Raw genomic sequence first — 26,266 nt, forward strand, 5'->3', positions numbered from 1 at the left:
TACTGGTGATCGCAGTGGCACCACTGGTGTTACAGGTAGTTGTGATTGTGGGCCTATGGTGGTGTCACTAGCTGTAACTGTTTGTGGTGGTGGTAGCGGCGTGGTGGCAGTGGCGCCGGTGGCGGCAGCGGGATTGATGGTGGTATTGGTGGTGGTCATCGTCGTGGTTGTGATGTTGGTGGCAGGGGTGTAGTGGTGGTGGTGGTGGTAGTGGTGGCGGTGGTCGTTGTCGTGGCGGTGGTGGTGGTGGTGCTGGTGGCAGTGGTGGTGTTAAGGGATTAGTGGTGGTGGCACTGGAGATGGCAGCGGTAACAGTATAGTACCGGTAGTGTTAATGGTGAAAATAAGAAATTGGACTCCATATAACGATTTGTCAGTTTCTCCTTCCCCGTGTGAATAGATGGCTTTCCTATTGACAAATATTCTGTCCTCTGTCTTTCATTTGTTCTGTACCTTCGATATAAAATTATTCTACCAGAAGTATACTCTAGAATTGCTTAAAATTCGCGTTTGTGTCTGACTCCAATGAAATTATCTAGATTAACAATCAAGACTCGGTGCCATGGATAAGCAAAACCTTTACAAGGTATATATAAAAAGCATGGCACAAAATTACATCACGGCCAACGTGTGCACATTGAACCTACCCAATTTTGCAGGTACAAAATGGTCGAAGACAAAGAAATAAAGCGCGTTGTGAAAGCCCAGAAGAAAGTGGATAAAGGAGTTGCCCTAAGAGCTTTAGTCACTCGTGGCCTGCCTGCACCAGCAGCAACTAATGCGAGGCGCTCATCGATCGACAAAGCTATCGCGTCTTTCCAGCGTGACATTGGCGCTCCATTGTCCATCGAAGGTGAGGCTCCCGTTTTTGAGAAGATGCACCAACAGGCAACGGCATACAGAAGAACGTTTGACCCATCACGAATGGAACGCAAAGTGAAAAAGGACCACGAGATGTCGATCGTGCTGATGAAGTTGGAGATGATCTCGTCAGGTCACTTCACAAAGGCAGCGCGCATAAAACACATCAGTGACTGGGTGGAGTGTGTAAATCAAGCTATAGCCTACTGGGCGGTATACGATTATTAAAGACTAAATCTAGAAGGTAAAATCGTTCTGTCACACTTGTGCCCATAATAATACAAAATATGCATAATATGACACCGTCTTCATACACTGTTTTACATCACATAAACATTACATTACACCCCCACTTTGGCCGCATTGTTGCAACGGTGCTTCACGTGTAGTGCTCGCTCACCCAGCTCGCTAATTATGCATCAAGCTTTACTGTATGAAGCCATAGAACTCGTATAAACAGCGTGTACATCATGAGATAATCATTCTCTTCACGAATTATTGATAATTACACAAGCATATAATTTGTTCATGTGCTCTGGATAATACTTACAATAATTAGTCATATTGGCATTGTCGTATAGTAATTAGTCATATTGGCATTGTCGTATTGTCGCATTGGTATAGTCATATTGGCATTATCATGAACATATATATAATATATATATATATTATATATATTTATTATAATACATGAACACACATATATATATATATATATATATATATAATATTATATTTTTACTAGTGAATAAACTATCTTGGCAATATCAGGTATATTTATGAACATAAAGAATTGTGTATTATATTAAATACTGTGCCTTTCAAACTCTTGTGTGAGATGTGGGGAGCCCTGTCTTTACATCTATTTAGTTAGATGTTTCATTCCGCATAGCCATAGGCAGATTATAGATCTTCATTAATCACTAGCATGGCTGCAGGCAATCTGTATATATACAGGATGAATGACACCCAGGAATCATTACTTTATCCAGAATCGGAAATGTCGGGGTCGCAGCACACAATGGGCATTGGTCAAACATTCTTACTGGATGAGGCAAATGATTGGTCCGAGAACGATAATTCATTGCCATCTCACTTTCTCTTTAAACAATTTTGATTAATATATAGCACACACTAACAAATTAACTATCACAATTGAGCTTTACCCCAAAACACTCATGCTTGTAGTAGCCCCTTAGCCTGTTGACATGGACTAAGAAAAAGCATTAGCTTACTGGCCAAGGCTATAATAACAAGATTGTATTGATAAGAACTACATCTGATATTTTAGCCAACATTGTTACGTTCGATTTCATTTATTATTATGGTTTTCATTTAAATTGACTACGTCACGAATTTTCTATGGTGTATATTTGTAAAATATTTGTAGCCATTTTTACATAAACGTAAGTAGTAACGTGACTAAATGTATCGTCAAATTCATACCTGATGAGATTGTTTCTCAACTAGTTAAAAATCCAAAAAACCTGATCCTGATTATATCTTGACATTAATTGCTTGCTATGGGCTATGTATGAGTCACGAGTCTATGTTTACATCGAACAATATAGTAAAATCGGAAGTATAATGTAGCAATCTAACACACAAAAAGTGAACAGAATTACTTACAATTGTGGAAAAAGTGAAAATATTTTTTTAAATTTTTACTATTTACGGTGACGTAATATCACTTTAATATCAGGCGCAAAATATTTAGAATCAATCTCAAGAGCAGTGTCAACTGAAATGCTCTTTATATGAACACAGACGTTAATTTAAGTATTCAGATGACATATAATCAGGAGTGAATAATATAGATCTATTATTAGATCTTATATTTATATTTTATCTACACATAATAATCTATTATTATTCACTCCTGATATAATGAAATTGTGAGATTGGAAAATTAGAATAATTGAGTATTAGCTTATAGTACCAATATGTAGTAAAATCAAATATTAAACAAACGCAATCGAACCAATATTACTGGCATATGTTACAACCGGATCTTAGTGCTCAGCCTTTGCGCCTTGCCGAGCACCTGAAGAAGAAAGCGAAGGAGACACAAATTAACTGCTGGACAGTTTATTGACAAATGCAAATGGTTACATAGTATTTAAATACCCGGTAATTTACCGTGTAAATCCCCTGTAAATTCCCCTATAGAATGCCATGTAAACGACCTTTTAACAGACCTGGCTCGTTTTGACTAGGCTATACTCTTGACAGTGCAAACGTACACATTCAGTTAGTCCAGATGCCAAGTAATAAACTTGCTTACAATGTACCACAGTATAGGATTCCGGACACACAAGTGTAATATTAGTATACCTCAGCAGATGGCTTTAAATTGTAGGAAAAATTATGTAATACAAAACAAGACATTAGCCTCGTTCACACGAAGACCTCGTATTTCTGAATAACCGGATTGCGAAATATCGTATCTGAGACAAATACGCGGCCGAGCGTTCACACGCTGATTCGCGGCTCCAGAAATACGGTATTGCGAGCTGCGAGCTGCGAGCTGCTTTAAACAATCAAGCGAACGGTATTAGTCGCGTTCACACGTAGCAAGAAATTCGGTATTTAGCGTTTACACGAGCAAAAATGCGCGGTCCGTGAAATACGGTATCTAAACAGATCCGGTATTTGATGTAAATACGCGGCTTCCCAGACCCCGAATAATTTGCCGTGCTTGAGAAATACCGGATCTGTTGGACGGCGCATTTCTCGTGTGAACGCTAAATACCGGATTTCTGAAGCCGCGTATTTTATAGACTGGTCCGCGCTCGACAGTTCCAGTGTAACGCGAGTGGAACTGTCAAGCGGCGACCGAGTCTACGTATTTTATCGGCAGTTGGTGCGCATTGCATTGTTTATATCGCATTGTTCGCTTGATTGTTTAATGCAGCTCGCAGCTCGCAAATACCGTATTTCTGGAGCCGCGAATCAGCGTGTGAACGCTCGGCCGCGTATTTGTCTCAGATTCGGTATTTCGCAAATACCGTATTTCTGGAGCCGCGAATCAGCGTGTGAACGCTCGGCCGCGTATTTGTCACAAATTCGGTATTTCGCAATTACCATATTTCATAAATACGAGGTCTCGTGTGAACGAGGCTATTATTTGATTAACACATGTGAAATGTATGTGATGGCAATGAGTAGGGCCTACAATTGAGTATGTAGGTGTGTGTGTGTTGGTGTGTGTGTGGTGTTATGTATGTGTATGTGTATGCAGGGATGCAGGTGTATGTACGCAAGTGTGTATTTGTATGCATGTATGTATGTAGAGGGGTGTGTGAGGTAATGTGTGTAATTGTTGACCAGTGCAAGTATAGAGGGTTCCGCGACTTGCTCTAAAAAAGCAATATTACCTACAATCCCGTGCCGCCGGCCATACTGGTAGTCGGAATTGCGAACACGTGTTACCGATATGCGCAATCTAGCGATTTTACATCGATAGATTGTACATACGATAGTGTTATTATAGTAATCTATATTAGCAGTAAGTGGATCCCGGTTTTGCAGACAGGTTTACCAGTATATTTAAAGAAGAGTGAAGAATTACTGAGAGAAGAGTGAAGAATTATTTAAAGAAGAGTGAAGAATTACTGAGAGAAGAGTAAAGAATTATTTAAAGAAGAGTGAAAAATTATTGAGAGAAGAGTGAAGAATTATTGAAAGAAGAATGAAGAATTATTTAAAAAAGAGTGAAGAATTATTTAAAGAAGAGTGAAGAATTATTGAGAGAAGAGTGAAGAATTATTGAAGGAAGAGTGTGGATTTCTTTGCGGCGGAGGTGCGATGAGTGATACAGAGAGGGTTACTGGCAAACTGCATGCAGCGCCCCCTTCCGACACTCAGGATATACGTAGAATTGAGCCAGAACGAGAGCGCCATCTGTCGTGGAGTTTGGGTTACTGGCAAACTGCATGCAGCGCCCCCTTCCCACACTCAGGATCAAACTCCACGACAGATGGTGCTCTCGCTCTGGCTCAATTCTACGTGTGTCCTGAGTGTGGGAAGGGGGCGCTGCATGCAGTTTGACTCAGGATGTAGATTGAGCCTATGAGCGAGAGCGCCATCTGTCGTGGAGTTTGGGTCACTGGCGGGTGCTTGTCTGCAAGGTCAGGTATAGACGCTTGTGGATTGAATGTAAGAGTGTGGATTTATTGCGGGGATGAGTGTGCATTGTGGGTGATGTGTGCGCGTAGCTGCTTTGCATTCAACTCAATAAAAGTTCACGTGATACACACGTAGCCGAGATTTAAAACGCGTAAACACGCAATGTTTTCCAAACCTATTATACAAAGCAGCAGCAACTGTCAACAGCTTTATAAGGATTATTGCTGCGAAACTGTTGAACGGGCATGCACTACAGAACGTGTCGTTTACCTGGTAATATAATCGAGTATTTCCCGTTTAGGTCCGATTTAATGTAGTCGTATGTTCCGTCCGGACGCAGCGCGTGCGCTCTGCACGAGTATCCGAACAAAAAGTGAAAATATTTTTTTTAATTTTTACTATTTACGGTGACGTAATCACTTTAATTATCAGGCAAAATATTTAGAATCAATCTCAAGAGCAGTGTCAACTGGAAATGCTCTTTATATGAACACAGACGTTAATTTAGTATGTTATCAGATGACATATAATCAGGAGTGAATAATAATAGATCTATTATTAGATCTATATTATAATATTTTATCTACATAATAATCTATTATTATTCACTCCTGATATAATGAATTGTGAGATTGGAAAATTAGAATAATTGAGTATTAGCTTATAGTACCAAATGTAGTAAAATCAAATATTAAACAAACGCAATCGAACCAATATTACTGCATATGTTACAACCGGATCTTAGTGCTCAGCCTTTGCGCCTTGCCGAGCACCTGAAGAAGAAAGCGAGGAGACACAAATTAACTGCTGGACAGTTTATTGACAAATGCAAAATGGTTACATAGTATTTAAATACCCGGTAATTTACCGTGTAAATTCCCCTGTAAATTCCCCTATAGAATGCCATGTAAACGACCTTGTAACAGACCTGGCTCGTTTTGACTAGGCTATACTCTTGACAGTGCAAACGTTACACATTCAGTTAGTCCAGATGCCAAGTTAATAAACTTGCTTACAATGTACCACAGTATAGGAGTTCCGGACACACAAGTGTAATATTAGTATACCTCAGCAGATGGCTTTTAAATTGTAGGAAAAATTATGTAATACAAAACAAGACATTAGCCTCGTTCACACGAGACCTCGTATTTCTGAAATACCGGATTTGCGAAATATCGTATCTGAGACAAATACGCGGCCGAGCGTTCACACGCTGATTCGCGGCTCCAGAAATACGGTATTTGCGAAATACCGAATCTGAGACAAATACGCGGCCGAGCGTTCACACGCTGATTCGCGGCTCCAGAAATACGGTATTTGCGAGCTGCGAGCTGCGAGCTGCTTTAAACAATCAAGCGAACGGCTATTAGTCGCGTTCACACGTAGCAAGAAATTCGGTATTTAGCGTTTACACGAGGCAAAATGCGCGGTCCGTGAAATACGGTATCTAAACAGATCCGGTATTTGATGTAAATACGCGGCTTCCCAGACCCCGAATAATTTGCCGTGCTTGAGAAATACCGGATCTGTTGGACGGCGCATTTATGTTGAGTCAGGAGGTTTATCTTGTGGGCGTTAATTAGACACAAATAATGAGTAGGACAAAAGCCTTGCGTTAACAGAAACCAGCCATGTTTATTTCGTTCCCTCCACCTCCATAGGTCGCAGCACATGCCAGTGCTGATAACTTGTTGACACAAGAACAGATAATTATGATAATACAACAATAAGAACTACATCTGATATTTTAGCCAACATTGTTACGTTCGATTTCATTTATTATTACAGGCTTTCCAGCAGTCCTTGAAAACATTTTAGGGCTAATTTTAGGGAGAAATTCAGTTTTTTTTAGGGCTATTTTAGGAATTTTTAGGGATAAAATAAGTCACTTACCTTTCATAAACATCAACGTGTTAACTTACAGATACAGTTCTATCTGGTATGTGTCCAGTCTACCAGCTATTCCTATCCTCCAAGTCCTTGATACAACTGTACATCATCAAGTTTCATGCAAATTAGGTATGTCTTGTACATCCAGCCAGGACCAGGGTCGTATAATCAGACACTGAAGCTTAGGAATCACTGGTAGACTGAGTCACAATACTCACTCTGTATAAAGATAACTAGAAAACATCCATTAGCAGGGTATCCAACCCTGTGAACTCCAAATGCGGTATGTTCCCGCGGTGATCACTAACTAGTGGCGTATTCAGAAATTGATGGACAGGGGAGGGGGGAATGTATACCTTGGCTGTCGCAGGCAGGCCCACGTGCCGTAGGCATGCCAGTGCTAGGGGTGTCTGGGGGCATGCCCCCCCAGAATTTTTTTTAATATTTATGCCATTTTCCTGCAATCTGAGGCATACTGTGGGCCATATTCTCATGTCTGATAACACTATCTCAACCCTAGACTCAACCCTACAACCCTTGTCTGATTAGCAGACAAACTACGCGACACCTTGCAAACAGCGCCTGTCTGACTAGGCTGTTCCATTTATGCTAGCCGCACACTATCCAACCCGAGCACGATTGGGAGGCTTACGTCTGGATCGGGAGGCTTAAGTTTTGCTCGGGAGGTCATTTTGGCCCAATTCGAATTTTGAATCAGGAGCGGAGCGGGTCGTATAGTGTTCGAGGGCTTACGACGCGACTCGGATAGTGTGCGTGGCCATCCGACCCGCCGCCGAGCGCTGAAGAAAATTAACCAATCACAGAGCAGCGCCATGGGAACCGCATTCGGTAAAAATGGCGGGAAAACACTCGCGACCCTTAGTACACGCTAAATCCGCTTGGAATGCCACGAGAGTGCCATGGTTTGCGCAAAACAATATGTCCAAGCGAACAATGCAAACAATCAGTGCAAATTTTGTACAGTACAACTGAAATGAGGAATATAACCTTGCTGCTGCAGAATGCGGAAGTTAAGCCTAGAAATCGTAATGATTCCGCAGAATGACATAATTATTAGACATAATATTCATTAGACATAATTACAAACCAAAAGTTCATCATCTCATCACCAAAATCTCCAAACATATCTGTGGAATTTTTTTTTTAGGAATTTGAATAAAATTTTAGCCCTTTTTTAGGAATTTCATACATTTTTAGTTTTTTTAGGAATTTTAGGACGAGCTAAAAATTTTATGAATTTTTAGGAATTTTAGGGCCGCTGGAAAGCCTGTTATTATGGGTTTCATTTAAATTGACTACTTCACGAATTTTCTATGGTGTATATTTGTAAAATATTTGTTGCCATTTTTTTACATTAAACGTAAGTAGTAACGTGACGTGACTAAATTCATACCTGATGAGATTGTTTCTCAACTAGTTAAAAATCCAAAAAACCTGGACGACTTGATATTATTATCCTGACATTAATTGCTTGCTATGGGCTATGTATGAGTCACGAGTGTATGTTTACATCAAACAATATAGTAAAATCGGAAGTATAATGTAGCAATTTAACCATAAAAAGTGAACAGAATTACTTACAATTTGTGAAAAAGTGGATTTAGATATTAGACTTTTATTTTTACTATTTACGGTGACGTAATCACTTTAATTATCAGGCAAAATATTTAGAATCAATCTCAAGAGCAGTGTAAACTGGAAATGCTCTTTATATGAACACAGACGTCAATTTAGTATATTATCAGATGACATATAATCAGGAGATCTATTATTAGATCTATTATTAGATCTATATTATAATATTTTATCTAGATAATAATCTATTATTATTCACTCCTGATATAATGAATTGTAAGATTAGAAAATTAGAATAATTGAGTATTAGCTTATAGTACGTACCAAATGTAGTAAAATCAAATATTAAACAAACGCAATCGAACGAATATTACTGCATATGTTACAACCGGATCTTGGTGCTCAGCCTTTGCGCCTTGCCGAGCACCTGAAGAAGAAAGCGAGAAGACACAAATTAACTGCTGGGTAGTTTATTGACAAATGCAAAATGGTTACATGGTATTTAAATACCCGATAATTTACCGTGTAAATTCCCCTATAGAATACCCTGTAAACGACCTTGTAACAGACCTGGCTCGTTTAGACTAGGCTATACTCTTGACAGTGCAAACGTTACACATTCAGATAGTCCAGATGCCAAGTTAATAAACTTGCTGACAATGTACCACAGTACAGGAGTTCCTGACACACAAGTGTAATAATAGTATACCACAGCAGATGGCTTTTACATTGTAGGAAAAATTATGTAATACAAAACAAGACATTAGCCGCGTTCACACGAGGCAAAATGCGCGGTCCATGAAATACGGTATCTAAACAGATCCGGTATTTGATGTAAATACGCGGCTTCCCAGACCCCGAATAATTTGCCGTGCTTGAGAAATACCGGATCTCTTGGACCGCGCATTTCCTCGTGTGAACGCTAAATACCGGATTTCTGAAGCCGCGTATTTTATAGACTGGTCGGCGCTCGACAGTTCCAGTGAAACGCGAATGGAACTGTCGAGCGCGGACGTGGAGTTCTAACGATTTTATCGGCAGTTGGTGCGCATTGCATTGTTTATTTCGCATTGTTCGCTTGATTGTTTAAAGCAGCTCGCAGCTCGCAAATACCATATTTTTGGAGCCGCGAATCAGCGTGTGAACGCTCGGCCGCGTATTTGTCTCAGATTCGGTATTTCGCAATTACCATATTTCATAAATACGAGGGCTCGTGTGAACGCGAGGCTATTATTTGATCAACACATGTGAAATGTATGTGATGGAAATGAGTACAATTGAGTATGTAGGTGTGTGTGTGTGTCGGGTGTGTGTGTGTGTGGGTGTGTGTGTGGTGTTATCATATGTATGTGTATGTGTATGCAGGGATGCAGGTGTATGTACGCATGTTAGGCTATGAGCAAGGGTGTTGTCGGTACCATACAGATGGAGTAAGGCTCATTGTGATTTTTAGCAAGATATATGTCCCTAGATATTAAAAAAATGTGATAGCAGGTGTAAAACTCGCCATCTCTGTGTTATCACCCGAAATAGTATTATACCCCCTCTTGGCTTCGCCAAAATATGTGTTATTGTGGTAAAATTGGAATAAATATTTTTTTAAGGACCACAGAGTGCCAATCATGTGCATACTGGATGCCAACTAATATAGTAATATAAATATAGAACATTTGTGGGGGTTATTTGTCAAAGTTTTGATATAATGACTAAAAATATGTTAAATTTAGTGAAAAAGTGGCCGAAATCGCTTTGACTTCAAAATTCACATTGCACGTTTCTGTCAATATTTCAAAATGAAAACTCCCAGAGTAACATATTACCCATCAAAAACTTCACAAGGACCCACTGCATTGGAATATATCATTACTTTGTAATATGGTAGTTGTTTGTGGCACATATCTTGGCAAAGTTCAACCATACCCCCTAATTTTGATATTTGGGAACAAAACATAGATTTTGAACATTTTAGGTTTTAGGTTTAATTTTTTGGTATTAGCTAGTATCCCATGGTAGGTATGTAATATCAGGTACATTATATTTCACAATACATGCTTTTGATATAATGTCTAAAAATATGTTAAATTTAGTGAAAAAGTGGCCGAAATCGCTTTGACTTCAAAATTCACATTGCACGTTTCTGTCAATATTTCACAAGAATGGCTCACTTGCCAGTGTGTTTTCTGGGAAGATGTAACACCGAGCAGTGTATGTGCACAAGTTTGTGTATGAAGCATTCATGAGACTAGCATGGAAGGCATTCATTCCATGGGTTGAGAAAAACAAACCAGAAGAAAAGCACAACATAACGTCTGTGTCAGAAGAAGTGAGTGATTTGGTCGAACATTTGTGACAACAGAAATTTGACAGTCTTCTGGCAAACCCCAAATACACGGAGTTAGTCACCACCTGGAACGAATTCTTAGACTATCTTCGCCATGAAAACGGAGAACTCTCAGCCTTTTGGATGTCTTATGTGGACATAGTTGAAAACGTCTTGCTTGCCCTGCTGCGTGCTGCTCAAGAAGGAAATTGGGTCTTGCATCTCTTTGCTATCCACAACATGATCCCCTGCATGGTGTTTTGCATACGACAGATTTAACTATGCACGATACCTACCAGCGTATTATGCTGAGATGACCAATCTGGCAGCCAATCATCCAGCTGTGTACCAGGCTTTCTTGAGTGGTTTGTTCTCTGTTCAACTATCCTGTCACAATACATTTGGACGCATTCCCGTTAACCAAACGACTGAAGTCACTGTGAACAAGGACACACAGACTCCAGGAGGCACAACAAGGTTTAGTCTGAAATCAGGAGCAGTCAAGTGCTATTACATTACTGCAGAACACAGGAGGGCCTTTCTTGGTCAGATGAGGGAAATGGTACATGAAGATGGATCAAATGTTCCACATGCTGACCTGCACAAGACGCGTGTGAGGAAAGATGAGCAGGCCCGTAGCCAGCTTTGTATTGGGGGGGGTTCGTTTTTAATGTTGGCAATTTGCTCGGCAGGGGCGTGTACAGGATTTGTACCAGGGGGGGTCTAACCGTAACCCGAAGTTGCGAGCACGCGAAGGGGGGGTCTGGGGGGCCGTCCCCAGAAAATTTTTAAAATTACACCCCCTCAGATGCGTTTTCTGCGCGAGCAAGGTGGGGTCGCGACTCCCTGGACCCCCCCTGTACACGCCCTGCTCGGGCGCGAAGCGACAGGCGAGGGAGCCAGCGACCGAGCGGGGGAGGGTGCGGGAGGGAGTGTTCACTGTTCACGCTCCCCGCACGATGGAGATTTTGCAATTATTACACTAAAATAGAGCGACCTGAGGTGAAATTCTTGCAAATTAAAATTTTTTTTTTTTGGCTTGGGGCCGGGGGGGGGGTTCGTTCGAACCCCCCGAACCCCCTGGCTACGGGCCTGGATGAGGATGCTGTTTCGACAATCGTACATCTGGTGAAGAGCTGGGTAAATCCATTTGAAGAAGCCCACGAACTTATCAGTATCTCGACAGCAAAAAAAAGCCCCCAAAGATATCTGCTCGGATTTGAAGAATGCCAGAGACATTGGAGTTCAATGCTACACCGACTTCAAAGCTGAGAGACTCGAGACGGACCCACCAACCAAACGCTTTCATGATCCCATGAAAATGAACAAACTGAAGACCTTCAGCAATTTATGCAAGAAGAAAAAAGTCCAGATGAGTGGCAGATCCGTGATTCTTCAAGGTGACAGAGCATTGTTTGGTCGCATCATTGTGATGGCACAGGGACGAAATCTGCAAATGGCTGATGTACTATCCCATCCTCTTGGTCTATTACCATGGGCACTGGCAACCCCAGAAGGTCTTCACTGTAAAACCAACAAGGCTGCTCTTGCTAGTTATCTACAAAAGAATGCCCCAGCTGACAAACTTCCTGATCATTCTGCAACCATAATAGATGGAATGAGCATAATCCAGAAGGTGAAAGGTCTGAAGGAAACCAAGTCAACTTTGAGGAAATTCCCCAGTTTGTTTTGTGCATGGCACTGAATGATGGCAGCACTAGTGACAGGATCGACATCGTCTTCGACACCTACAAAGATACATCCATCAAGAACTGTAAGGCTCGCCAGAGGAGAGGAACTTGGCCTGAAGCTTCAGAACATCACAGCATCGCAAATTGTAAGGCAATGGAGAAGCTATTGGCCCATGTTGGGAATAAGTCTAGCCTCATTTCATTTCTGGTGAGCGAATGGAGGAAACCAGATTACACCAAGCGTCTGAATGGAAAGGTCTTATTTGTAACAACTGAAAACAAGTGTTACAAAATCACCACGGAAGGACACCAGGAGGTGCTTGAGCTTCAAAGTACACACGAGGAAGCAGATGGTCGACTCTTACTTCACGCTGCTCATGCTGCACAGACTGGATATCCAGCAGTTGTAATCAGCTCCGATGACACCGACGTATTCATCATGGCGTTGGCGTTTCATACTCAAATTCAATCACCATTGTTCCAGAAATGTGGCACCAAAGATCGGAAACGAATCATTGACATTACCAAAATTGCAGCTTCAGTGGGCGCAGATGTTTGTCATGGACTTATAGGGATGCATGCTTACACAGGTTGGCAACACTGTCAGCACATTTGCAGGCAAAGGCAAACTAGGAGCGCTTAAAATGCTTAGGTCTAGCAAAGAGGTCCAAGAAACGTTCGCCGAGTTGGGACAAGAATGGAATGTGGCCGATGAGCTTATGGATAAGCTGGAGAATATCACATGCCTCCTATATGCATCCAGGTCTGGTACAAAGGAACTTAATAGCCTTCGATACCATCTATTCTGTGCGAAGAAGGGGGAGATTGAGAGCCACCAATTGCCTCCATGCAATGACTGCTTCCGAAAACACGTACAGCGAGCCAATTACCAGGCAGCAATTTGGAAACGAAGCCTTCAGAGGCACACAATGACGCCCAGCCCAGTTGGAAAGGGATGGAAATGGGATGATCAGGATGAAACAACTCTGGCTGTGGACTGGATGAGTGGACAGCCAGCACCTCAGGCTCTTCTGGATTTGTTGGCCTGTAATTGTTCCAGGAGCTGCAAGCTACCAAATTGTGTCTGCATTGCCAGTGGACTGAAATGTACAGACATGTGTAAACTTGCTGTCTGCGACAATCAGCCATTGTCTGACGGGTCAGACAACGACAGCCTCGACGAAGATGATTCATCTGACGAGGAGCAAGAATACGGATTCTGAGCAAAATATGCTGCGCATCTAAAAGGACACTTTCGTGATGTTTTTTCAGACGTAAGCATTAGTTAGTATGTGTTTAATTTCAATGCCTGTAATCTGTGTCAATTGTGTTAAAAATTAACTGGTAATAACAATGTATAATATAACAAGGCGTGTTAAAAATTGACTGGGTAATAACAATGTATAATATAACAAGGCGTATTTAATCGGGAGATCATTTAATGATAACATAATTATGATAAACCTAGTGTGGAGCAATTTTGCATGTATTGTGAAATATAATGTACCTGATGTTACATACCTACCATGGGATACTAGCTAATACCAAAAATTAAACTAAAACCTAAAATGTCAAAATCTAAGTTTTGTTCCCAAATATCAAAATTAGGGTATGGTTGGACTTTGCCAAGATATGTGCCACAAACAACCACCATATTACAAAGTAATGATATATTCCAATGCAGTGGGTCCTTGTGAAGTTTGGATGGGTAATATGTTACTCTGGGAGTTTTCATTTGTGAATTATTGACAGAAACGTGCAATGTGAAATTTTGAAGTCAAAGCGATTTCTGCCACTTTTTCACTAAAGTTAACATATTTTTGGTCATATATACAAAATTTTGACAAATAACCCACAAATGTTTATATTGCTAATACTATATTAGTTGGCATCCAGTAGGCAAATTATTGGCACTATGTAGTCCTTAACAAAATATTTATTTCAATTTTACCAAATATCACATATTTTGGCAAAGCGAAGAAGGGGTATAATACTATTTCGAGTGATAACACAGAGATGGCCGAGAGTTATACACTGCTATCACATTTTTTTCATATCTAGGATATATATCTTGCTAAAAATCACAATGAGCCTTACTCCATCTGTATGGTACCGACCGGTCAATTTGGGGGGTCTGGCTCATAGCCTATGTGTGTATGTGTATTCATGTATGTATGTAGAGGGATGTGTGAGGTAATGTGTGTAATGGGAAACCGGCAAAAACAATAGGCATATAGAGGGCGCTGATAGGCAAGTGAGTCCTGAGGCGTGTTCAGGAGACCGAACGCTCGCGGAGCGGTCGCGAGCGCTCGCCTTCTGAACGACACTGCGCTCGCGAGCGCTCGCGAGCGTTTGCGCGCAAGTTTGAAAAGCTGTTCGCTCAGCGCGCGAGTTGTTTAAGATGGCGACGAAAATATGGCGAATGCGAATCTAACATTTCTGACGTCAATTTGCAATCTATTTCAACTTTATTTCACTTTTCATTCATTCATTTACTTCTAAATTCAATTCTTATCAATTTCGTCTGCTAATTCGTTTAACAGTACTTGTTCTCTCGCGATTAAAATCTGCTGAGTAACCCTCCATGGGGGCCGCCATCTTTGATCAAGCAAGCGCACAGCCGACGCGCACAGCGAGCGCTCGTGTGTCGTTCAGGAGGCGCTGCGTTCGTTCATCGAGCGTTCGCATCGAGCGCTCGCTCTCCTGAACACGCCTCTGAGCGTGCCAAGCAACAATGTCAGCTGCTGCGAGTTGTTTCTAAACAACTCGCAGCAGCTGACACTGTTGTAAAAGTTAGAACGGTTAGTGGAAACTGTTACTGAAACTGAACTGTTAGTGGAAACTGTACTGTAGTTACCGAGTTGTGTTCTTCAAAACGATATTGTTATTAATATTATCTGTTAGTCTGTGACAATGCCAACCGAATGTTGTGTACCACATTGTGGGAAGAGGGGAGGACATGTTTTCCCTGTATGTAACAAGCGGCGACGTGCGTGGATTAGAGCTGTGAGACGAGGCGAAAATAACTGGAGGCCTTCCAAGTACGCGCGTGTATGTCGAGATCATTTTGATGAATCGGAATACGTTGAGACGACCTCGTATGGCACGTTTTTTTGTTATTAGCAAATTCAGTAATCAGTTGCCCTATTTTATATTCGTTCTTCTACTTCTACGCTATATTGGCCACCATCAACATACTGATGATTATGCCAACGGACGTCGTTGTACTTGTAGACTAGAAGTATAGGCCTACATGTTTCAAATCAACAGCTAATGGTAATGCGAAACAAGCTTTACCAGGCTGCGAGATTAATATCAATACTAATACTAATAGTGACGATACACATTTTCAATATATTATTATAGTTATTACCATTTCTTGGAGAAATCTGAAACAAATAGTAGAAATACTTGTTCTTTGCATTGTAGGTTTTTCTTGGCTCATGGGTTCAAGATGGTGATAGGATAGGATAATGTTTATTACTGGACATGCTCGATCTCTATCCTTGAGCCTTTACATGATGTATATGATGGATCATTGATGATATCTATATATATACATATATATATATATATATATATATATATATATACATATACGTATATATATATGAACTTTGTTATGTATAGCTATAATGTCGAATATGCTGTTAATTGGTATTAGTTATGGCTATATGGTTTATTTTTTCAGGAACTGTGTCACTTTTGAAGAAGTTGAAGTGCACAGCTGTCCCTCACGTCTTTCCATGGAACAGTCGGTGCTCATCCAGTTCTCGGGAGCAGATGGAAAGAGTGAGCGGACGGCAAAGGGCAACTCAAATGCATCTCGAGCTCAAAGACACGCAGCGGTTTAATGCCTTATCGGTACTTGGTGCCGAGGATGATGTTGTAGAAAGTAACATGGATAATTTAGCAGGTAATAAACGAATTAGTGAAAAAGACGTCATTTGTAAATTGTTTTTATTACCAATTAAACATATAATTATTAATTATTAATTCACACTTCAGTGCCTCCAATTTGCATATAAATATTGTTTTTGTCTATTTTACCAGTTTATGGAATACTGAAGAGCCCATGCATATAATAAGTAACAAATTAAATGATTCTATTAATTATTCTAACATCTGATTTTCTTATATTATTAAGATTCAGGTGACAGAAGTTCTACTGATGAAGGAGTCTCTGCGCATGCTGTTGATGTCGCCACGCAGTCTACAGAGTCATGCAGCTACTCGGCCAGAAAATTTTTATTCGATGACAAGGGCATGCAATTTTACACCGGTTTAGATTCTTATAAAAAAATTGAGCTCGTTTTAAACACACTGGGACCAGCAGCATATAGTTTATATTATTTTAACGACACTCTACCGAGTTTGTCGGTACCAGATCATTTTTTTTTAACACTGGTCAAACTGAGAAGGCACACAACCGACTTTGAGCTCAGTCGGCTGTTTGAAATATCTGAAAAGTCGGTAGCTAATATATGCGTAACATGGATCAATTTCATGGCGGTAGAATGGGATGAGATTGACTGGTGGCCGGTAAAAGAACTCGTGAAATATTACATGCCGTCAGATTTTAAAATGAAATTTCCAGCTACACGTGTCATACTGGATGGTACAGAGTGTCCCATCATGAAGCCAGCAGATGCTTTGGCTCAACAGGCTACTTTCTCCTCCTACAAAAATAGGAATACAGTAAAGGTTGTCGTTGGGGCGAGTCCTGGGGGATTAGTGTCATATGTGTCACCAGCTTATGGTGGGTCCACCAGTGACAGGCAAGTAGTCGAAAGAAGTAACTTAATGAAAATCTATGATTCCGGAGACAGTGTTATGGTAGATAAAGGTTTCAGTGTGCAGGATCTGTTCGTGTCATCCAATGTCACCATTAATATACCAACATTTTTCAAAAAGAGAAATCGATTATCTTGTGCGACAGTTATAAATGATCGTAAAATTGCAAGCAAACGTGTCTACATAGAGAGAATTATAGGACTTGCAAAAACGTATAAAATTTTAAGAGAACCTATGAACAACACAGAATTTGCCTTGTCCTCCAAAATACTTAAAGTCTGCTTCTATCTATGCAATTTTCGAGCAAATATTGTTCCAAAAGATGCATGAATCGCAACATTAACTGTCTCCTGAATCACAGATTTTCATTAAGTTACTTCTTTCGACTACATGCCTGTCACTGGTAGACATGGAACCCCAGCATGGTACAGTAAAACTCGCATAAGTTGTTGTCGTCTAATTCGCCAATTCGCACAAGTCGTGATGGAAGCCAAAGTCCCGATTTTCCCTCATAGTAAATCCATTGGAATAGCCCCACCTAATTAGTCGTCATTTATAAGTCGTTATTATGTACAAGTCATCGCCCTCAGACATGTCCCATGTAATACAAACAACAGTAATTTCCCATCTGTACGTCGTCATCAGAAAAGCCTATAGCGTGCACGCCGCGCAGTGTACGGTCTAGGGGATGTGCTACTACAGTTCGTTCCAGAGCACGGCCTCACAGAATTACAGGGCGTCAAGTGACAAGTGACGCTCAAAAAATAGAAAAATAGGAATTTCAGATGTGAAAAAATAGGAGGAAAATAGGAATTTTGGTGAGAAAATATATGTTAAATAGGAATATTTGTTGCATTAGATGGCCTCGATCCCAACACCCCTACAGCCATCCCGATCCACCACAAATGGTTTTATTAACATACATATTTGGAGTTACATCACTTATGGGAGTTTTACTGTATATCTGTTTAGAATTAACGCTCAGTGAACAAGCGGTTATAATTTACTGTTTTTCTTGGAAAGAATCTGTTCTGTTATTTACCATTGTCTAGGGCGAGTTGTATAGAATTACCAGCTGCTCTGGTTATTATGATATTTATCGCGATTGCAGCAAGATAACAGATGCTGCAAGATAGCCAGCTAATTATAGATTTATCAAACAAAGGATCTTCATTGGTCACCGCGGGTTTCAGACTGATATTGAGGTTACTGTAGCCATTGATTATACAGTCCGTGATGAGTTAACTAACGCAAACAGTCATGCGTGTTGATCGTATAGTAAGGCATGTAATTCGCCAGAATCTCTGTTAGGCTTGTCCGCGACAATGGGGTTAGTTTATATGCTGATTTATACTGACGTTTTTTTATCTGCGTTTTTATGTTGACTTTATCCAAGTCATTTTAGAATACTTCAAAGTAATCTGAGTACATAAGCCTGTTCACTATGGCATCTCTAAAATAATTCTTGTAGAAGTTGATAAGCTGGTTCACCATAACACGGATGAAAGCATCATCTCGCTCTATTTCTATACATCTAAGTTCTTTAAAGGTGTAAATGACAAAGTGACATTGTTTCATATTGGTGCAAAGTAACTGCCCCTGGACTTGATAGTAGTAGTCATTATTATGGTTAAGGGTAACTAAACCCATCGTCGAATTTTTCAAGGTAGGGCACTGTAATATGGTCAATGACTTTATCTCTGCTTGCGTAAGGGCATTTGATTTCGAGTAATGTATCACTATTGATGATCCGATCTGGTGATGCTGCAAGAACTGGGTGCTCTTCGTAAGCAAAGAGTCCACACTCATGACTCTTGACAGTAAACAGTTTTTCAAACTGTTCTGCTGCCACTGACTCGAACCTTCTCCCATGCATAATGGCAGGACATAGAATGTCCTTGCTGTGGCTTAAAGACCTAGCAAGTCTGTCCATATCGGTTCTGCTAGTAGCCTTACAAATTCTACCAAAATTTGAAGCTGTAAGCCTCTTTTGCCTTTCTGCCCGCCATAATTTGTTTCTGCCCTGTCCTCTGGTGTCATTTTCTAATTTAATAATCTCTGCTTATCTTCAGTGATGGACGATATCTGTAAAATCGATACATTTCTAAAAACCAATTGTTTAAACTGATATTATACCAATAAAAATTTCTCGCAGTTCTGGGCGATGTAGTACATAAATTAACAATTTTTTCTTCATGTAAACAGTATTTAGACTACCTAGTAAAATCACAGTCAAATAAACTATGAAATATTCAAACTAAAAGATTTGTGTGGTAATTGATTACTCTATAGTCAAGTGATGTTGTATATTTTCAACTAATATTTACCATTGATTTTTTTAAGAACTCGTCTACATCACTCAGCTCGAGGTAGTCATGGTCTAGTGTAATGGCAAGCGGGTTTGCTGGACAAAACAGCTGCATTACGGGCATGTTTTTATCTATCTGGAAGAAGTTTATGGCACACATTGTAATATTGATTTACTATATTTACTCCAAAAAACAGCACCTTCATAACGATTTCTAGTGAGATAGATGAATTTATATTAGGTCTGTGAATGTGCCAAGCCTTTGGTAACCTATGTCACAACAACATTTAAAAAACACAAATATAAACGGGCACCTGATAGTTTACACAGAGGTTACGAATGTAATCTATCTTTCCTTCCTGATTTCTGTGCTCCTGTGGCCTTGGATCAAAATCGAAATGTCCCTTTCCTCTGAGTTTTTGTATATCAGAAGATTTAATAGGACTTCCGTTATAGGCCTTTGCTCTATGGAAACTCTGTAGTACCTAGAGAATAATGTACTGTACGTGACTGTACCAGTTCAGTTTAGTTTGTTTAACCACATTTTCTGTGCTTCAGTTTAATCATGTGTGTTACAGATTTTTGTAACTTGCACTCTAAAGAGTTATTCTGACCATCCCTGGGAGTGATTGCAAGAATCAAACTTAATTACCTGCGTGCATGTCTGCTCAGTAATTATTTCGGCATCTCCAAGAAAACGGCATATCCCGTACAGCAGAACCACAACGTGTTTACAGTGGGCAGTAGGCCCTTGACCGGCACCGCACTCACACTGAGCCTCTAAAACCACGCCACTGGTGTTAAGGCATGCATCAACTTTGTAGACAACTTGTTTTTTCATTTCGGCCCAGACAACAGATGTAAAATATATTTTATCGTTGTCTTTGCTCACTCTGACATAGCGAAGGAACCTGAAAATCAAGTAATTTATATACGCTATGTTTGCTCTATATGTTTATAAATATAATGGGAAATTTTCGGTGTTTCCCGAGAGAAAATCCTTTCCGTGTATTGGGCCAATATGTGAAAGGCATATGAGGGCCTCCATCTCTCCTTTCCCACCAGCTATAAACATTTATATCTGCTCTACCCCTTACGCAAGTATAATTCAATTTACTGTCGCAACAAACCTACGAACTATTGCAATTTGTCACATGATAATTGTGCATAATGGTTTGATATCTGGAAAGGTTACATCACTTGCCTTTGACGATAAAGGTCTTTGCATTTATTCTCTAGGCATTTGTTAAAGAGAAGTAAATATGCTCCAATTTTCTCTTCTGACAGTGGTGGTATGTCAGCTAACATTCCAGCATGAATATCCATAAATCTGTCATAGTTTGGCAGATCCATGGAGTATTCTGCTTGTAGTGGGCTGGCGGTTTGCTGGTTTTTCTTGTAAAATTCCAACCTATTAATTATGACAGCATAAATATTATTGTGCGCGGATTACGTACATGCTTGCCTTAGACCTGAACACAATAATAGTGTACGTGTTACCAGTACTAACTAATTAAAATTGCCAGGCAGTTGCATCAGTTTTCACGTTTTAATTGTCTCCAACGGGAACAGCTTAAAAATGTTACTCGTATCTTTAAAATTGCCAATATATATGTATAGCCACACAATAACCTAACAAATATGGCTATATTTAAAATTAATGCCGAGAAGACAACATGTTACGTAACTCAAGCTTCGTAAGTTGCCTAGTCTCACTGACACTGACACTGAGACTATCTGCATGGGTACGTCAGTATCTTGCCATCTGGCATCTGGGATTGGGGTACAAACGTGACAGTTACCTTGCAATCAAATCTGCCTTTCGGCCTGAAACCTTGGCGTCATACTTCTTAAGTTCTTCCTTTAATGCCTTAATAGTAAAATAATTGTATGCTGACATGTTTATAGTAGTATATCGGAATGTAAAAATGTAAATAAAGGGCGTCTGCACGTACGAACAGTACAGTGACAAAGGCATAGGTCAAAGGTCAAGACTCACTTGCCTATCAGCGCCACTCAGCGGATTAGTTCTGCCGGTTCCCCATTGTTGACCAGTGCAAGTATAGAGGGTTCCGCGACGTGCACTAAAAATAGCAATATTACCTACAATCCCGTGCCGCCGGCCATCCTGGTAGTCGGAATTGCGAACACGTGTTACCGATGTGTGCAATCTAGCGATTTTACATCGATAGATTGTACATTCGATAGTGTTATTATAGTAATCTATATTAGCAGTAAGTGGATCCCGGTTTTGCAGACAGGTTTACCAGTAGTGGGACGGTTTACCTAGGATATTCAAACCTATTGTGCATTTTTTGATAAAAGCACCAATTTTGGCCCAGAGGTAGACCAATATATTATGAACAAATTTAAATGTGGAGCCGTTGCCCAACTGCCCCCTGGCGGCCGTGGCAGCCATTTTCCAAAATGGCCTCCAGCAGACACCCGAAAGACACACAGAAGTTGGATAAAGTTTGCTGCTGAAGGTTTTAGTGAATGGTTATTGAATGATTTGAATCAAGTCATGCCAGATAGCTCTTAGTCACATTTTGGGAGATGCTGCTAATATTAATTAACGTATTTAGGCTAATTGCAGATGAAATGGCGATAAGGAAACCCATGATCAGGCATCAAATGCTGACATTCCTTGTGAATAGGCTAGATTCATTTAAGTTACAGAAATGTTATCTGCCCTTCTTGCTCTGTCTGTTAATAGCTATTCATGGACACTGCCCACGCCAATTAAGATGCCAATTAACAAAATTATTAACACAATTAGGCTAATTACATAGATAATACAACAATAATAACAGAACCAGATAGTGATCATTATGGTGGCTTGCTCTCATCAGATCAATCCTGGGCAAGTCAAATGTTATACTTCTGTGGTCAAGGGACACAACTATCATGTTAATTAACACATAATATGCTAAATGCAATATACAGATAAGTTCAGTTTTACAGTACCTGTGTACTGTCTGGAACAGTTAAGAATCTTCATCTTAAGTTTGCGCGTTCAGTTCTAAGAGCACTCTCCCGCGAAACATGGTGGAAATGCCGACGACACACCCTGAAATAGCCCAGGATTCCGAGCTGGGAACTTCACCGTCCAGAAGACGAACAGGTCGTTCTCCGCCATCCCCGTCGATCGGGCTTACGAGCAGAACAATGCTGCCATCAAAGAAGACGGAGGTGCAGTGGGCCTGACTGACAACCCCAGCGCTCTACGACGGTGGATGGTGGCAGGATCAGGTTGCCACGCTCATCGAACAGTTCCACGATGAAACTGACCCGGGAACAGACCACAAGACACAAGGCACCATGACCAGTCAGCAAGTGTGCAGACTGCTTTCCTGAAAGATGTACAGTCGATGGTCAACGTAATGGAAGACTTGGAGAATCCATTTGTTGAGGAAGTGAGTCAAGATCTGCGGGTACTCGACACCAAGGAGATCGCACCACCTGGAGCTGTAGACGCCCTCCGTCATGCACACGAAGTGGGTCAGCTGCAGTTGGACAACATCGTCAAAGAACGCTTGGTGGAGATAACGGAACCCATAGGAGATGCCATCCAAAGAAACAAGCTAAAAATCTTCGGTCAGCCTGCTTCAAAACCTCCGGGAAAGGGCAATCAGCAAATAAAATCCCTCAAGAATAACGCGGACCTTTTGTCTCGTCTGTATATCGGGTGCCAAAACCGGGATGGAAATCTAGAGCAATTCTTCTAACATGAAAACCAAGCCTGCCCCTGCACTATCAGGCTGGGTGTCAAGAGTGATCTTCTCGCTTGTCTAGAAGACCTCAGTCAGCCCAAGTTTGAGGTTCCTCCAACCAGCTGCATTGTGCTAGATGGAGCGGTCATCATCCAAAGGCTGAAGCCAGCTACAGCAAAAAGCTTCAACGAGTATGCACAGCAGGTCTTTGTGCCCTACATACTCTCAAAACTCCATCAAGCCACGCGACTGGACCTGGTGTGGGACCGCTACAATACAGACTCGTTGAAGGGTACAGCAAGAGCCAAGCGCGGAAAAGGGGTGAGAAGACGGGTGGTGGGTGGTGCAACGATCCCCGGGAACTGGAACAGCTTCCTCAGAGTCGACGAGAACAAGAAAGAGCTGTTCAGCTTCCTCTCTGGCGTCCTCCACGACTCATTCCAGCTTGCAGACAAGGAGCTGGTCATCACTGAAGGAGATGATGTCTTGCCCTGGCTCCTTGCAACCACGAAGAAGCCGACAGCCGCATGATGTTGCATGCCGCCCACGCTGCTCACAATGACCACAAGAAGATCCTCATCCGCACAGTTGACACTGATGTTGTTGTCCTGGCAGTGGCTCTGGCACGCACCCTGGAGGAGGAAGCCGAAGTGTGGGTGTCCTTCGGCAAGGGCAAGGCTTTCCAGTTTTTGGCAGCCCATGAGATGGCGCGCGCTCTGGGCCCTGAGAAAGCACAGGCACTACCGATGTTTCATACTTTGACGGGCTGCGACATGGTCTCCTGCTTCGCCGGACATGGCAAGAGGACAGCATGGGCAGTGTGGACAGCTCTCCCTCAGCTGACCCAGACACTCACTGACCTCTCCACTGCACTAGATCATATTGATGAAGATGCCATGCACACCATCGAAAGTTTCGTCATCCTGCTTTACGACAGAACAAGCACCGCAACCGATATCGACAAGGCACGCCGCAAACTGTTTGCAAAGAAGAGCAATGTCCTGCTGATCCCACCGACAGGTGCAGCCCTGAAGCAGCACGTCCGACGAGCAATATACCAGGGCGGACATGTCTGGGGTCAGGCCCTGGTTCCTGCACCAACATTGCCATCACCAACCGACTGGGGTTGGATCAAGAACAGAAACATGTACGAACCTCTCTGGACAACGCTCCCCAAGGCATCCAAGGTCTGCCGAGAGCTTATCTCCTGCAAATGCCAGAAGGGCTGCATCAAGAGGTGCAAGTGCAAGAAGGCCAGTCTGGAATGCACACCACTGTGTGCTTGCGACGGGGAGTGCTCTCAGAACTAAACTCGCAAACTTAAGATGAAGATTCTGAACTGTTCCAGACAGTACACAGGTACTGTAAAACAGTGAACTTATCTGCATATTGCATTTAGCAGATTATGTGTTAATTAACATGATAATTAAATGTAGTAGTGTCCCTTGACCACAGAAGTATAACATTTGTCTTGCCCAGGATTGATCTGATGAGAGCAAGCCATCATAATTATCACTATCTGGTTCTGTTATTGTTGTTGTATTATCGATGTAATTAAACTAATTGTGTTAATAATTTTGTTAATTGGCCTCTTAATTGGCGTGGGCAGTGTCCATGAATAGCTATTGACAGACAAAGGAAGGTCAGATAACATTTTCACAACTTACCGATACTGCTGGAAAGGAAGCCGGTTGTAGGCTGGAATACCCACCCAAGCAACAGCAAGACATCATTGATCAGCAGCAAAAACAAATTGATAGCCTGCTGAAGGCTGTGCGTTTCAAGACCGAGAAACCCAACAGCAATGTGTGCTGGCTATGCAGTTCCCCGGAGCATTTTAAACGTGACTGTCCGAATCGAATGAGTGCCAACAGACCAGCTCAGAAGAGGTGGGAAAACTAGAGAAGCCTGCAATGGAGAGTCTCACTGCGGGTGGAATTGACAAAGGCTCACTCTTGTATAGAGCGATAGGAACTTGTCCAGAGTCCGTGGTATTGCTGAATGGTGTAGAAATCCGATGTCTAGTTGATACAGGAGCGCAGGTGTCAACGGTTACGGAATCCTTCTATAGAAAACATTTCGTGGGAGGGGGATTAGCCGAGGTGTTGGATTTCATACGGGTAAAAGCAGCCAATGGGAAGGATCTACCTATTTTAGGCTACGTTGAATTCGCTATGACAGGTTTCCACCAGGATTTTACAGATCTTGGGTTCCTTGTCGTCAAAGATCCGGAGGATGACCATACGAGTATGAGGAAGAATCAGGTCCCAGGTGTTTTAGGTTCGAACGTGTTTAGGGACATGAAGTTGAACTCGGATAGTACAAGGGTTCCAACAGAATGGCGGACTGTGTTAGCTTTGTATGAACAAATATGTGTAGAAAGACAAAAAGATGAGATTGGTCGGGTGAGAGTAGCTGGTCATGCCCCAGTGCTAGTACCGGCTTGGTCTATACAGATTTTTGAAGGATCAGTGATGCGAGCAAAAGACTCTTATACCGCACTGGTTGAAGAACTAGATGATGGTGTAGTCCCCTTGCAGAAAGGACTCGTACTTGGACCATCCTTAGTAACTGTAACAGGGAAGGGGAGTGTCCCGATTCAGGTGGCCAACTTTACGAATAGTGATATTTACCTCAAGCCGAGAACTCCTATTGCTAATTTGAAACGAGCTTTGCTGGAACCACAAGTTGAAGTGGTGGAAGTCAGTGCCTGTGAAATACAAGTCCGGGACATTTCAGATACAGCTGTGTCTGATGAAATTACGAAGCGGTTGCTGGACAAGATGGACATCGGTAGCAATCTTGGAGACGAATATCACACTAAGCTTGCAGAGGTTATCTCAAAACACAGGTCGACATTTAGTCAGTCCGACGAAGACATAGGGTTTTGCGACGTTATTGAACACAAGATAGCCACTACGGATGATATACCAGTCAAGGCTGCGCATCGTCGAATTCCTCCACA

The 26,266-nt window shown here is 41.5% G+C and overlaps 1 protein-coding gene across 1 annotated transcript; it reads left to right on the plus strand.

The window, feature by feature from the left end:
* The first annotated feature begins 666 nt into the window (after positions 1-666).
* Positions 667-18,007, plus strand: LOC106815637. The gene is made up of 3 exons (XM_014820127.1): positions 667-853; positions 16,178-16,402; positions 16,634-18,007. Exons 1-3 carry the CDS (start codon positions 667-669, stop codon positions 17,608-17,610), a joined length of 1,389 nt encoding a protein of 462 aa, XP_014675613.1. The 3' UTR covers positions 17,611-18,007.
* Positions 18,008-26,266: the final 8,259 nt, after the last annotated feature.

This window comes from Priapulus caudatus, unplaced genomic scaffold, assembly GCF_000485595.1.
Source record: "Priapulus caudatus unplaced genomic scaffold, Priapulus_caudatus-5.0.1 Scaffold1165, whole genome shotgun sequence".
Lineage (NCBI taxonomy): Eukaryota > Metazoa > Priapulida > Priapulimorpha > Priapulimorphida > Priapulidae > Priapulus > Priapulus caudatus.

Bases quoted from the DNA above. Each gene is read 5' to 3' on its own strand.
- LOC106815637 (XM_014820127.1), top strand. From the start codon at position 667: ATGGTCGAAGACAAAGAAATAAAGCGCGTTGTGAAAGCCCAGAAGAAA. The intron at 854-16,177 runs GTGAGGCTCCCG...TTATTTTTTCAG, and splicing joins CGCTCCATTGTCCATCGAAG to GAACTGTGTCACTTTTGAAG. The intron at 16,403-16,633 runs GTAATAAACGAA...TATATTATTAAG, and splicing joins TAACATGGATAATTTAGCAG to ATTCAGGTGACAGAAGTTCT.